Source organism: Styela clava, chromosome 15 (assembly GCF_964204865.1).
Source record: "Styela clava chromosome 15, kaStyClav1.hap1.2, whole genome shotgun sequence".
NCBI lineage: Eukaryota > Metazoa > Chordata > Ascidiacea > Stolidobranchia > Styelidae > Styela > Styela clava.
This window is the reverse complement of record NC_135264.1, coordinates 4,358,640-4,371,603: the sequence shown is the minus strand read 5'-3', so window position 1 is coordinate 4,371,603 and position 12,964 is coordinate 4,358,640. Positions and strand designations below refer to the sequence as shown.

Sequence of the window (12,964 nt, the reverse complement as noted above, 5' to 3'; positions counted from 1 at the left end):
CAAATATAACAAAATGCAATCGCACGCCATTCAGACATTTCCACAAATCCAAAAATTGATCAGAAACCACCCTCTGGTCGCATAACCCACTTTGGATTTAATATACGATGTCACCAACATGTTCGCACTTGTGGCCAGATATAAATTTGTCCGAATACACCATACAATTTCTATTTCAACAGTGTATATGAATACAGCCGTATAAACATATTTACCATTGAATTTCCCGGTATAATGACCCATTTTACGAGATTTCAGGATTTAATTTCACGCGGCTCCGCCATAAGAAGAGCATTGTTTAAGCGCCCCAGAATATGATTTTACAGAAGGACATTCAAACGTGGCACGTCTGTGGCGACAACAATGAGTTTTCTATCCATTGTCAAGTCATCAATGGTCGAACTCTCGACAATGCGATAAACATTGGACTACCAGTGGCGAAAAGCAGTAAAAAGAATAATACTCGATGCGTGACAATTTATTCATCAAAATGAATTTTATAGCAAACCCATTGTAAAGTAAAGCTCAGAGTAAAATACTGCGTTGAAATTCGCATTCCAGGTATTATGGTATATAAATGTATGATATATGCTATAACGATTTATTATTTATATTTAGGTGTTTGGTCATCTGCCGAAAATAATCAACTCAAATCAATTTTTCTTCCATGATCAGAATCTTTATATAATTCAGTGTGCCTTTTTGCACTGTGATGCATAGAGTTGTGTTGATACTCCCAAGCGTTGCAGTTCATTGTAGGCAGCTGCAATATTTGTAAGACTTGGAGTCTTGGTTGGAAAATAAATCCAAACGATCCATTGTCCTAAAAACATGCTGCAATGAAAATCTGTTTCATATTGTCAACAGAACGAAAATTTCTTATATCTAAACGAATGAAGATAAATAAATAAAATATCGTAGTTTTTGTGTCACGTGTCAATGAAACTTTGGCACACCCATGCAAGCAGTATTGAATATAAGAGAATGCTTCTGTTTCAAGAAAGTCATGAAAAATTTTTTGTGTTTCATATTCAATCAAAATTATTACCCCCCCCCCCTGTTGGCACTTTCATACAGGACTCCGCTTCCGGTCACCGATAAGCCAAAGAACTTGTGTAATAATGAGTTATATCGCATTTGCGATTTCTTACCTTCTGCCGAACATAGAATTCCCATGCAGTAGTTCAGATAATCAGATATAAATGCAAAATCTCGTTCCAGAAGAACATTCTCGACTGTGCAGAATAAATAAAATGAACATTTTACACGCATTCACCGAGGTTAAAAAAAGATTAAGTTCTTGGCGAATGTATGAAATATATACATAACAATCTGAGAATTATCTCGAGTGTTTCTTTAACGAAAACCACGACGAGAGAGACAAAAACTCATCTAACACCAAGCATTAGTTAGTTGCTAGATTTATTGTCGCTTTCCTTTCGAACTTATGATGAAAATAACATATTGTCCAATAAATTTATGCAACGATATAGCAAATGCCTATGTTACTGTTTTTATGCTGAGTATTGGTGTTTACATAGTATGACAATGAAAAACATATATACATTATGAATAGATCAATCAACACAAACCAGTGCTGTCGGCAGCGCTGTTGTACTTTCCGTTTTCGTCAAAAGTGTAAGCATTAGTCATCGAAAAATCTGGAGGATCATATAATACAAAATAAATATAGATTGCGTGCGTTTTAGTATTGGGGCTGATTTTATTGCGATGGGCGAAGAGGGGGTTTGAAGGGAACTGTTGGAGGTATTACAGTTCACCAACTAACATGTTGATCGACAGTATTTCGCCGTGATATGTGTAAATTAATGGCATATATATAATATATATATAATATATGTGTTGGAAGTATTAATTCTAATTATCAATTATAGCGTTTGTTCTTGGGATAAAATAAAAGCTAAAACAGATTGTAACTGGAAAGTTCAACATTTTAACTTTTGCTTACCATCTTTAACTTTGCTTTCCTGATACACCGCGGATCGTAGAAAAGTGAAATGGGCAACCCAATCGATGTGTTCGTTGCTTAAAAACAAAACATCATCGTGAAATAAAGAAATTGATTGAGATACTGGTGGTCACTAAATATTTTATGAGTCTTTCCTAATTTGCTATATTCAGCGTTGTTGAAATTGCAGACATATTCACGTACTCCGCATTTACTTGGATTCGAATCATACTCGATGTATCGAGGATGTTAGACTAATTTTGGACGGGGTAAGAGGTTGATTGACATACCTGAAGTTGTGAACAATGATTGGATACAGTTGGTGCTGAAACTGGTAGAATTGATTATTACTGTAAATATATGTCTAAATGGATTGTGTAACATGTATGGATTTGAATAATAAATTCTTAGTCGAAATCTTTAGTCTAAAAAGTGATATATTTGGAGCAGTTTAGATTTGATATTGTGATCGACATATTTTATATTTTGTAAAGGCCCCACAAAATTTACGAACTGTTGACTAACACATAATCTGGTTCTTTGAACTAATATATTTTTGCTACCGCTGTACATGCTGATTTCTTCAAATGACTTACTTTAACAGATTTTAATACAAATGTGACAATACTTCACTTGTTCTGTTAAGAGTAGTCTTAGAAATGCATTTGTAGGTAATTATAGTAAATTAATTTCAATTTCGCGGAGTGACATATACAATACCTTTTTTTGAAAGTTCTAAAGTCAGTCCGAAAACCATGGAAGTTTCTGTAAAATTTCCTGCTCGTTCGCATTTTATATTAGCCGCTACAGCATCATTCGTTTGCAGTCCTGTGTACCATGTAGTGCCGCGCAGCTAAGGTATTGAAATAAGCGTATTAGTAAAAGCCGTGTTTAGCGGACCTAGGACAAGCGAAATATTAAACACATTTTATGATAACGATGATTCGTCAGAAAGATATATATCAAAATAACTACACGGGACATGTAGCAGTATAAAATTGAAAAGCTCCGATGCCTGGTATTTAAAATATGAAAACAATGTTTTTACCAACCTACCTTGTATGCATCGAAATCCCTTGCTGGCTCAGGAAAAAAGCATTTCTGTTCAAATGCAATAGCAGCCGAAAGCAATAATGTTGCTAAAATTATCTTCGTAAAAAACATTGTATCTGAATTATTAAACTGAAATGTCTAAACATAGTGCAAGTCGGTTAGTTTTTGAGAATTAGAACATTACAAATTCCGGCTCTTTTCTGGGAGCGCATGGAGCTAAATATTTATAAACATTGTTCGCCCTTGATTAGAAAGAACCTGAAGTACGAATTATTTATAGTTGTTTTAGTGGATTATCACGCCATAAACTAATACGATCGCAACAATTTAAAATAGAGATAAACTGCACATTCCTCCGCCGCTATTTTGAAGTAGAAATCTTTTTACTCATCTCGCATGATTTTCCTCTGTCTGAAATACAGTTAAAATCATTCATGTTCGCTAAACGCGGTCCAGCATGTGACTGCAGCTCACGAAATTGCAGCACATAAAGTTTACCTCTTTGGAAGTACAGGAAGTTACGTAACAAAATGCATACAGTACGTAACATAAAGTGAGGATATAGAAGGGTAAAATAAATTAATTGATTCATGTACACAGCATTTAAAATTAGAAACGATAAAACATTTGTAATAAATACAATATTTAAATTATATATACCATTAATATTAATTACTTCTACTATTAATTACACAATTCTGTTGATTTTAGGGTAAGTTTTACATGACCTATATATGAATTATTTCTTTTCCAGGGCATGTTGTCAACTTGTTTTAAAATAGTTGTAACTTATTAAACTACCATTAATAAAATCCAATATCTTTCTAAATTTAAAATAAGATGCTTTCTACTGAATTATTTTCTTGCATAAGATTTATGGTCCTAGCTTTCTTTGACGTGCGCTGGATAGAATATCCTCTCAACAAGGAAGTGACGAAAATATGTAAATTCTGAATATTTATATCTTCATTCACTAATGCAGTGATTCCCAAAATGTGGGTCGCGCCCCCGAGTGGGGTCGCGTGAAGATTTTCCGGGGTCGGCTAATTTCTGTCAAACATGAGAGAATAGGATTTGGGCGCATGTTCAATAAACGCCTCTGGTTGGCGTGGTACAAACATTTTTCATATGTCATTCCTGGCCCCCACCTGACTACGCTATTCAAAAATTACGTCACTATGACGTCACAATTACGACATAGAGCTTGCCAATGCAAATTTACGATCGCGCGAAATGGCATCTCCGCCGACGACAACGATCTCTCGCCACCGATCTATTTCATGTCGTAATTGTTACGACGACAAAACGAGAGATATAGCTTTCTTGATTTCGGGTGATTGTCTGCGCATTTTAGAGACGAAATCCGTATACTTTAACGCGCCTTGTTTCGTCACTGTGACTTTGTAGTGACGTTATTTTTGGATTACGTAGCTGGGTGGGGTTTAAAAATGACATATGCGAAAATGGTTATGCCACGCCAACTAAAAGTATTTGACGGCGCTTAGTTAACTAGCCCCAGGATTTGAAACTTGGAAAATGAAATTTGTGCTGGTCGCCAGGTATCGTCCCGGAAAAGTGCCTGCCTTCAAACAAAATGGGCTTATTTTCAGCAATAAACCGGCCATTTATGATCCAAGCGGTGCCAAAAATGTACTTAACCTTTTCAGATGGTCGGCAGGTATAGTTATTAGTAGACTGATTACGTGCGTCAATAATATTTCCTTTTTTGATCATGTTTCATCTGAATGAGTAATGGAACTTGGCCCTTGAACATTCATGAGTAAATACAGGCTAAAAAGGGCCCACCCGCTGGTACGCGAACCGGATTTTTTGCAAGGCTGCGAGCAGCCCTGTATATCATGTATCGGTCAAGCTTTGAGAATTAGAACATTACAAATTTCGAGTATTTTTTGGAAGCGCACAAGCGCCAAAAACCTAAAATATATATAACCGTTATAACGGATATATCTGATAGATTGCAGTATCGTAATAGTAGGACAAATAATTTATGTCATTCAGTAGAATGAAGCTACCCAAAGTTTTTGTTCCTGCGGCACTAAATTATAAGAGAAAAACTCAAGGCGCACTTACATTAAAAAAAAATTCTTTTAAAGTAAACTCAATTTTATGATCGTTAATGTGTATTTTGTGCTATTTTCTAAACATGTCGGCAAGGATGAAGGCAATGTCAGCCAAACAACATAACATTTACGCATATTTATGAAATGAGAGATGGGCGGCTGCTGCTTCGAACACACCTTTTCAAAGCGCGGTGTTATACTTAATACGTACACGAACATTTCTCGCTCTATGTACAAATGTGGCCGGTATTTTGTTTTGTTTGACGCCACTGCCGAAAATCCAGCCTTGCAGAGATAAGAGGTCAAACGGGTGTTTGCCCAAAATCCAATTAATTGCTTGGCAACATACATACAGATAAAACTCTGCAACAAATGACGCATTTCGGGTGATGACATCCACCTTTCCTCATGCACATAAATCCAAACTCTAAATGATTTTCACCATGATTCCTTCCCGTTATTTTGAAGTAGAACTCTACTTGCTATCTCTCTGGCTGATTTTCTTTAAAAAACTGAAAAAATCAATCACGTTCGCCATAGGCGTAGCCAGGACATTTTTTAAATCCAATTTTGCGGCATTTGCAGTGAGACATGAATTCTTACGACTTTTCCAACACCATCTTACTCTATTCTTGAACAATTTAGTCAAAATTGACTTTTCTGGCTTGCTATCAGTAATGCTATAACCAAATGAAGCAACCGAGATAAATGAAACTGTGCGCTTGTATAACTTGGATAACTTCGACGGCGAAGTAAGCCTCAAGAGAGATTCTTTAAGATATTGTTAAATGCTATTATTTAGCCTTGTTCGGAGCAAAACGCACGAGTAATCGTCGTGTCACGCCATTACAAAAAAAATAATTGTCTACCCCCAGGGTTATTGCTGTTCGCTAAACCTGGATCAGCAAGTAAAGAAACTGCGGCGTAAAAGGAATTCATTGATTGATGTACTTAGCATTTAAAATAGGAAATAATGAGACATTTTTTAATAAATACAATATGTGAATTATTCAATCAATATCAGTTATTTAACACAATTCTCTTATATTAGGGTCAACCTGTTTGGGAACCAGCTCTGGGAGAAATGCTGTGTATATTCTATTTCTCTGGAGAGCATAACATCAAATTGCAGCAATTCAACTGGGATAGTACTCGGCACGCTGTCTATCTATTCTAAAATATTCAATATACATACAGATATTCTAAATAAAATATTCTAAATAAAACTCGAACTAGCATTGATAAAATTAGATTTATATCCTATCGTTAAAGATTAGCTGCCTTTGTACATAAACCAGAATTTCTTTCTTGCGTTAGGTTCATGGTTTTAGCTTTCTTTGGATTGATCACATCCGGAACTCAGAGCGTGACTTGATATCGTCTTGCAATGATGCTTGCATGCCGAATCTATACATTTTGCCATCTGTGAAAGTCGACTCATGATGATTTGGAAAATTATGTATTACACAAATATTCTATTGAACCATAATGATTTGCAGTGGTCTACGAAAAATTGATTCTATCCTCGGAAAAATATAATCTTCGAATAAAATTTTCGCAATGTCGAGAACTTCGAAATTTGTTACAGTGATGTTAATATATCGCTAGTTTCTTCAATGCATTGAAAAACGATCATGAAAAGATAATTATACTAACATACTACAGCGAGGTCACTATACCCCATAATGACTGTGGCTCAAAATCTAGAATCTAGATCGTAAGAACTATCCATTATACAAAGTGGTTTGGCTATTATCCTCAATAGACATGAAGTCTATTTTGGTAAAAATCGAACGTAAATATTTGAAAAGTGTGATAGAAGAATCTGAACGATCAAATTTCTCGCTGTTCATTTCACTGAATATATTCGTCCGTTTGCCCAAACGAAGGCGACGTTGAAACAGAATTATATGAAATATATTTTCTCCGTGAAAGATGATAACCACAATATCATTGCTAATCATTCACTTTTGTAACGCTACACTATTACACTTGTGTAGAATTTCTGATACTTTTTTTTTATAGTTTTTCACTGAATGTGTAATTTTGTCGCGAAAAAACAACTAATATCACAGTCGATGTCGCACAACATTTTTAGTGTACACCCTAGTTTGTAGCTCTAATTAGTCGAACTCTCAACACTGTAATGAAATTGGACAACTAGTGGCGAAAAGCAGTAAATAGAAATATACTTGATGCGTGACAATTTATTCGTTAAGCTAAATTTTATAGCAAACCCATTGCAGAGCAAAGCAAAGAGTAAAATTTTGCGTTGAAATTCGCATTGCACGTATTGTGGTATATAAATGTATGATATAACTTTATTGTTATGAATGTTATAATATTCTTTGTTTATCATACTCTGCTATAACGATTTATTAATTATATTCAGGTGTTTGGTCAGCTGTCGAAAATAATCAACTCAAATCAATTTTTCTTCCATGATCAGAATCTTTATATAATTCAATGTGCCTTATCGCACTGTGATGCATGAAGTTGTGTTGATACTCCCATGCGTTGCAGTTCATTGTAGGCGGCTGCAATATTTGTAAGATTTGGAGTCTTGGTTGGGAAGTAAACCCAAACGATCCATTGTCCTAAAAATATGCTGCAATGAAAATCTGTTTCATAATATCAACGAAACGAAAATTCCATATATTTAAAGAATGAAGATAAATAGGAGAAAATATCGTATAGTTTTGTGTCACGTGTCAATAAAACTTTGGCACACCCTTGCAAGCAGTATTGAATATAAGAGAATGCTTCTGTTTCAATAAAGTCATGAAAAAAGTTTGTGCTTTTCTATTCAAGCAAAATTAAAATATATCCCCCATTCGTCCCCCTTGGCACTTCGCTTCCCCCTGTAGTCCTCCGCATCCGGTCACAGATGAGCCAAAGAACGTATATAATAATGAGTTATATCGCATTTGCAAAAACTCACCTTCTGCCGAACATAAAATTGCCATCCAGTAGTTCAGGTAATCAGATATATATGCAAAATCTCGCTCCAGAAGAACATTCTCGACTGTGCAAAAGAAATAAAATGGACAGTTTACACGCATTCACTCCTATTAAAGAGATTAAGTTCTAGGCGAAGTATGATATCTACTCGTATGAAATGTATGAAAAATATATCTTAAAATCCCAGGATTATCTCGAGTTTTACTTTAATGAAAAACCGCGATGGGAATGACAAAAACTCATTTAAAACCAAGCACTAATTAGTTGCTAGATTTATTGTATCTTTCTCTTGAACTTATGATGAGAATAACATATTGTCCAAGAAGTTTATGCAACGATATAGCAAATGTGTATATGTTAGTGTTTCTATGTTGAGTATTGGAGTTTACACAGTATGACAATGCAAAATATAAATAAAGGATAGCTAGATCAATCAACACAAACCAATGCTGTTGGCAGCGCTGTTAAACTGTCCGTTTTCGTCAAAACTGTAGGCATTATTCATCGAAAAATCTGGAAGATCATATAATATAAATAAATATAGATTGCGCATGTTTCAGTATTGGGGCTAATTTTATTGCGATGGGCGAAGAGGGGGTTTGAAGGGAACTGTTGGAGGTATTACAGTTCACCAACTAACATGTTGTTCGGCATCGTCTCGACGTGATATGCGTAAATTAATGGCATATATCTAGAAATATATGAATATAAATGTTTGAGGTATTGTTTCAAATTATCAACCATAGCGTCTGTTTTTCGGATAAAATAAAAAAACTAGAACAGATTGTAACTGGAAAGTTCAACAATTCAACATTTAAACTTTAGCTCACCATCTTCAACCTTGCTCTCCCGATACACCCCGGATCGTAGAAAAGTGAAATGTTCAACCCACTCGATGTGGTTGTGTCTTAAATTAAAAACGAAACATCATCGTAGACCAAAGAAGTATATTCAGATAATGGTGGTAGTATAATATTTATTGCGTCTTTCCTGATTTGCTTAATTCAGCGTTGTTGAAATTGCAGACATATTTACGTAGCCTACTCCGTATCTACGCATATTCGAACTGTACCCTATGTATCAGGTATCTTAATTAAAATATTTTTTGACGGGGTTGATTGACATACCTGAAGTTGTGAACAATGATTAAATACAATTGGTACTGAAACTAGTAGAATTGGTTATTACTGTAAATATATGTCTGGATGGAATTGTGTAACATGTATGAATTTGAATAATAAATTCTTAGTCGAAATCTCTAGTCTAAAAAGTGATATATTTGGAGCAGTTCAGATTTGATATTGTGATCGACATATTTTATATTTTGTAAAGGGCCCGCAAAATTTACAAACCGTTGACTAACGCATAATCTGGCTCTTTGTACTAATATATTTTTGCCATCGCTGTTTTCAATCTAAAATCAGCACGCTAATTTCTCCAAACGACATACGTTAACAAGTTTTAATTCAAATGTGACAATACTTCACTTGTTTTGTTAAGAGTAGTCTTAGAAATGCATTTGTAGTTGATTATAGTAAACTAATTCCGATTTTGGGGTGTGACATATACGATACCTTTTTTTGAAAGTTTTTAGGTCCATCCGAAAACCGTAGGAAGTTTCTGTAAAATTTCTTGCTCGTTCGCATTTCATATTAGACGCTACAGCATCATTCGTTTGCAGTCCTGTGTACCATGTAGTACCGTGCAGCTAAGTCATTGAAATATGCGTATAAGTGACAACTGTGTTTAGCGGACCCAGAACAAGCGAAATATTAAACACATTTTATGATAACGATGATTCGTCAGAAATATATTTATATCAAAATATCCACACGGGACTTGTAGCAGTATAAAATAAAAAAGCTCCGATGCCTGGTATTTAAAATTTGAAAACAATGATTTTAACAACTTACCTTGTAAGCATCGAAATCCCTTGCTGGCTCTGGAAAAAAACATTCTTGTTCAAATGCAGTAGCAGTCGAAAGCAATATTGTTGCTAAAAATATCTCCGTAAAAAACATCGTATCTGAATTATTAAACTGAATCGTCGGTCGGTTAGGTTTTGAGAATTAGAACATTGCAAATTCCGGCTTTTTTCTGGGAGCGCACGTAGCTAAATATTTATAAACAATGTTCGCCCTCGCTTCGGAGGAACCCGAAGTGTGAATTATATTATGGTTGTTTTAGTGGATTATCACGCCATAAACTAAATAATATTGCAACAATTTAAAATATAGAGAAATTGCACATTCCCTCGTCGCTATTTTGAACGAGGAATCTTCTTGCTCATATCCGCATCATTTTTCTCTGAAACACTGAGAAAATCATTCATGTGCGCTAAACGCAGTGCCGCATATAACTAAACTGCAGCTCACAAAATTGCAGCACATAATGTTTACTTCTTCGTTGGTACAGGAAGTTACATAACATAAGATGCAAACACTACGTAATAAGATGTGAAGGACATATAAAAATAAAAGGAAATCATTGATATTTAAAATGGGAAACAAGAAAACATTTAAAATAAATACAATATGTAAATGATTCAATCAATATCAGTTATTTAACACAATTCTGTTATTTTTAGGGTTGTCCTCGTTGGGGAACAACTGCGGTGCAAATGTGGTGCATATCTCATTTTCCTGGAGAGCCGTGGGTTTCACATGACCTATATATGGATTAATGTTTTTCCAGGGCATGTTGTCAACTTTTTCTAGAATAGTTGTAACTTATTGACAAACCACCATTGATAAAAGTAAAAATTCAAAATTAGATGCTTTCTACTGAATTATTTTCTTGCATAAGATTTATGGTCCTAGCTTTCTTTGACGTGCGCTGGATAGAATATTCTCTCAACAAGGAAGTGACGAAAATATGCAAATTCTGAATATTTATATCCACAATCACTAATGCATGCATTATTGCAAAAACAAACAATTTGTCAGTAAAGAATATGTTTTGAAAACGGTTTTAAAATGTTTTTGACCAATATTAATTACTGTTTGTATGGTGGATTGATCAAAATCGGAACACGGAGCGTGACTCCGTTATATCTTCGTGCAAGGATGATTGTATGCAGTATCGATGGATTTCTTATTTATCGCATAAATTATGTCAATGTGTGAATTTTTTTTTCTATCTGTGAAAAGTGAACCAGTCCAATTATAAATATAAATGACACCTAAGGTATGTATTATCTAAATTTGCTATTGAAGTGAATGAAGGTTTGTAGTGTTCTACGTCATTGTCAAAATAAAATCTTTCGATAGAAGTTGTTGTAATGTCGAGATCTTGGAAATACGTTTTAGAAATAATGAAGTATGGCTAGTTTCTTTATTACAATGCGTTCATGAAAAGGTAATTCATACTATAACAGCGGTTTGCCTAACTACAAAGTGACTGTGACTCAAAATCTTGTTCCTTACAACTATCCATTATATAAAGTGGTTCGATTTATTATCCACATTAAAAATGAAGGATTTTGTAGTAAAATTCGTAAATATTTGATAATTGTGATGAAAGAATTTAAATGATCAACTTTCTCGCTATTCATTTCACTGAATATACTATTTGTCCGTTTGCCCAAATTTTAAAGATGTTGAAACAGAATTAATACACTTGTGTTGAACCTCTGATATTTTTTTTTATAGTTTTTCACTAAATGTGTAATTTTGTCGCGAAACAGCAACGGTTCCATTATCTTTGAACCCGCGTACATTTAAACCCGTACATCTGAACCCGTAATTTGAACCCAGGACAATTGCACCTGTATACTATTGCACCTATGGACATTTGCACCTACGGACATTTGAACCCATACATTTCCACCCATGGATTTTAGCACCCGCATATAGATTGAACCCGCGGACATTTGAACCCGTGTACGTTTGCACCCGCGGACATTTGAACCCATGTACATTTGAACCCACGAACATTTGCACCCGCGGACATTTGCACCCGCGGACATTTGAACCCGTGTACGTTTGCACCCGCGTACATTTGAACCCACGATCATTTGCACCCGCGGACATTTGAACCCATGTATATTTCCACTCACAGACATTTGAACCCACGTATATTTGAACCCGCGTACATTTGAACCCACGGACATTTGAACCCGCGTATATTTGAACCAACGTATATATATTATATTTGAACTCGCGTACATTTGAACCCACGTACATTTTCACAAAAAATGTTTGCCCCAACGGCAATTTCCAGTCGCAAATAATTTTCATGTTTCAGGCGCAAGCTCAATATTCTAAATTTCAACACTGTTTCACTTGTAGTTAGTTTTGGTGTATATGCATTTACCCGCTTCTACGAAGCAAGCATTTTTGAGTGTCATTGTAGTCCGAAGGATAAACGTCTGTTAACGATATAAACAACATTGTTCTGCCAAGGTCTTTTTTCTTTTGCTGTTTTTTTTTACATTGACATTTGTAAATCCTTATCTCATTCGTTAGCCGCGATCTCCAAAACAGACGATGACCTAGAAAGCGGCATTTCGTTGAAATACCTGAAACCAGGGCTAATACGGAACAAATATCTCACAGACCAATGAAGTCTTAAATGAGGGTCTTACTAAAACTAGCTCTACAGTAATATTTTTAGTGATCAACTCCTATAAGTTTGTTCTGAAATTATTGCACCGAAAACGCCTACTATGATATCCCGTCCAGCATGAGATTTGGGAGCTCTGTGGCCACTTCATGTTTTCTTGCTAGCATGTTTACAAAATTGTTATATGTATGCATACACGACCACGCTTTACTGTTGAAAATAAGTGTTGTCTCAAATCAGGTTTTGCCATTTTTCCTAAAATCAATCTATAAATTGAATACTATTGTCTGTATATAAATAAATAAACGCACAGATTCTTCGTTTCTAAGAAAATATG

The 12,964-nt window shown here is 35.0% G+C and overlaps 2 protein-coding genes across 5 annotated transcripts; both read right to left on the bottom strand.

The window, feature by feature from the left end:
- Nucleotides 1–462: 462 nt before the first annotated feature.
- LOC144432406 (uncharacterized) lies at nt 463–3,177 on the bottom strand. Of its 4 annotated transcripts, none has more exons than XM_078120504.1 (6): nt 3,026–3,175; nt 2,260–2,300; nt 1,970–2,046; nt 1,593–1,661; nt 1,152–1,235; nt 463–823 (listed from the first exon to the last, which is right to left on the bottom strand). In XM_078120504.1, the coding sequence occupies exons 1-6, from the start codon at nt 3,131–3,133 to the stop codon at nt 690–692; spliced, it is 513 nt and encodes a 170-aa protein (XP_077976630.1). In that variant the 5' UTR covers nt 3,134–3,175; the 3' UTR covers nt 463–689. The 4 variants fall into 4 exon arrangements, with proteins under 4 accessions (XP_077976630.1, XP_077976632.1, XP_077976631.1 ...); XM_078120506.1 differs by lacking the exon at nt 2,260–2,300 and adding an exon at nt 2,690–2,822 and having other exon boundaries at nt 3,026–3,166; XM_078120505.1 differs by lacking the exon at nt 1,593–1,661 and having other exon boundaries at nt 3,026–3,177.
- Nucleotides 3,178–7,294: 4,117 nt separating this feature from the next.
- LOC144432403 (uncharacterized) lies at nt 7,295–10,411 on the bottom strand. The gene is made up of 6 exons (XM_078120501.1): nt 9,978–10,411; nt 9,639–9,772; nt 8,895–8,971; nt 8,509–8,577; nt 8,045–8,128; nt 7,295–7,700 (listed from the first exon to the last, which is right to left on the bottom strand). The coding sequence occupies exons 1-6, from the start codon at nt 10,083–10,085 to the stop codon at nt 7,567–7,569; spliced, it is 606 nt and encodes a 201-aa protein (XP_077976627.1). The 5' UTR covers nt 10,086–10,411; the 3' UTR covers nt 7,295–7,566.
- Nucleotides 10,412–12,964: the final 2,553 nt, after the last annotated feature.

Excerpts from the sequence above, each read along its gene's own strand:
- LOC144432403 (XM_078120501.1), bottom strand. The coding sequence starts at position 10,085 with ATGTTTTTTACGGAGATATTTTTAGCAACAATATTGCTTTCGACTGCT. Across the intron at positions 8,972-9,638 it reads CTAAAAACTTTCAAAAAAAG|ACACAACCACATCGAGTGGG; the intron begins GTATCGTATATG and ends TTTTAATTTAAG. Across the intron at positions 7,701-8,044 it reads AATTTTATGTTCGGCAGAAG|GACAATGGATCGTTTGGGTT; the intron begins GTGAGTTTTTGC and ends GCATATTTTTAG.
- LOC144432406 (XM_078120504.1), bottom strand. The coding sequence starts at position 3,133 with ATGTTTTTTACGAAGATAATTTTAGCAACATTATTGCTTTCGGCTGCT. Across the intron at positions 2,047-2,259 it reads ATCATTGTTCACAACTTCAG|CAACGAACACATCGATTGGG; the intron begins GTATGTCAATCA and ends TTTGTTTTTAAG. Across the intron at positions 1,662-1,969 it reads GGAAAGCAAAGTTAAAGATG|ATTTTTCGATGACTAATGCT; the intron begins GTAAGCAAAAGT and ends ATGATCCTCCAG.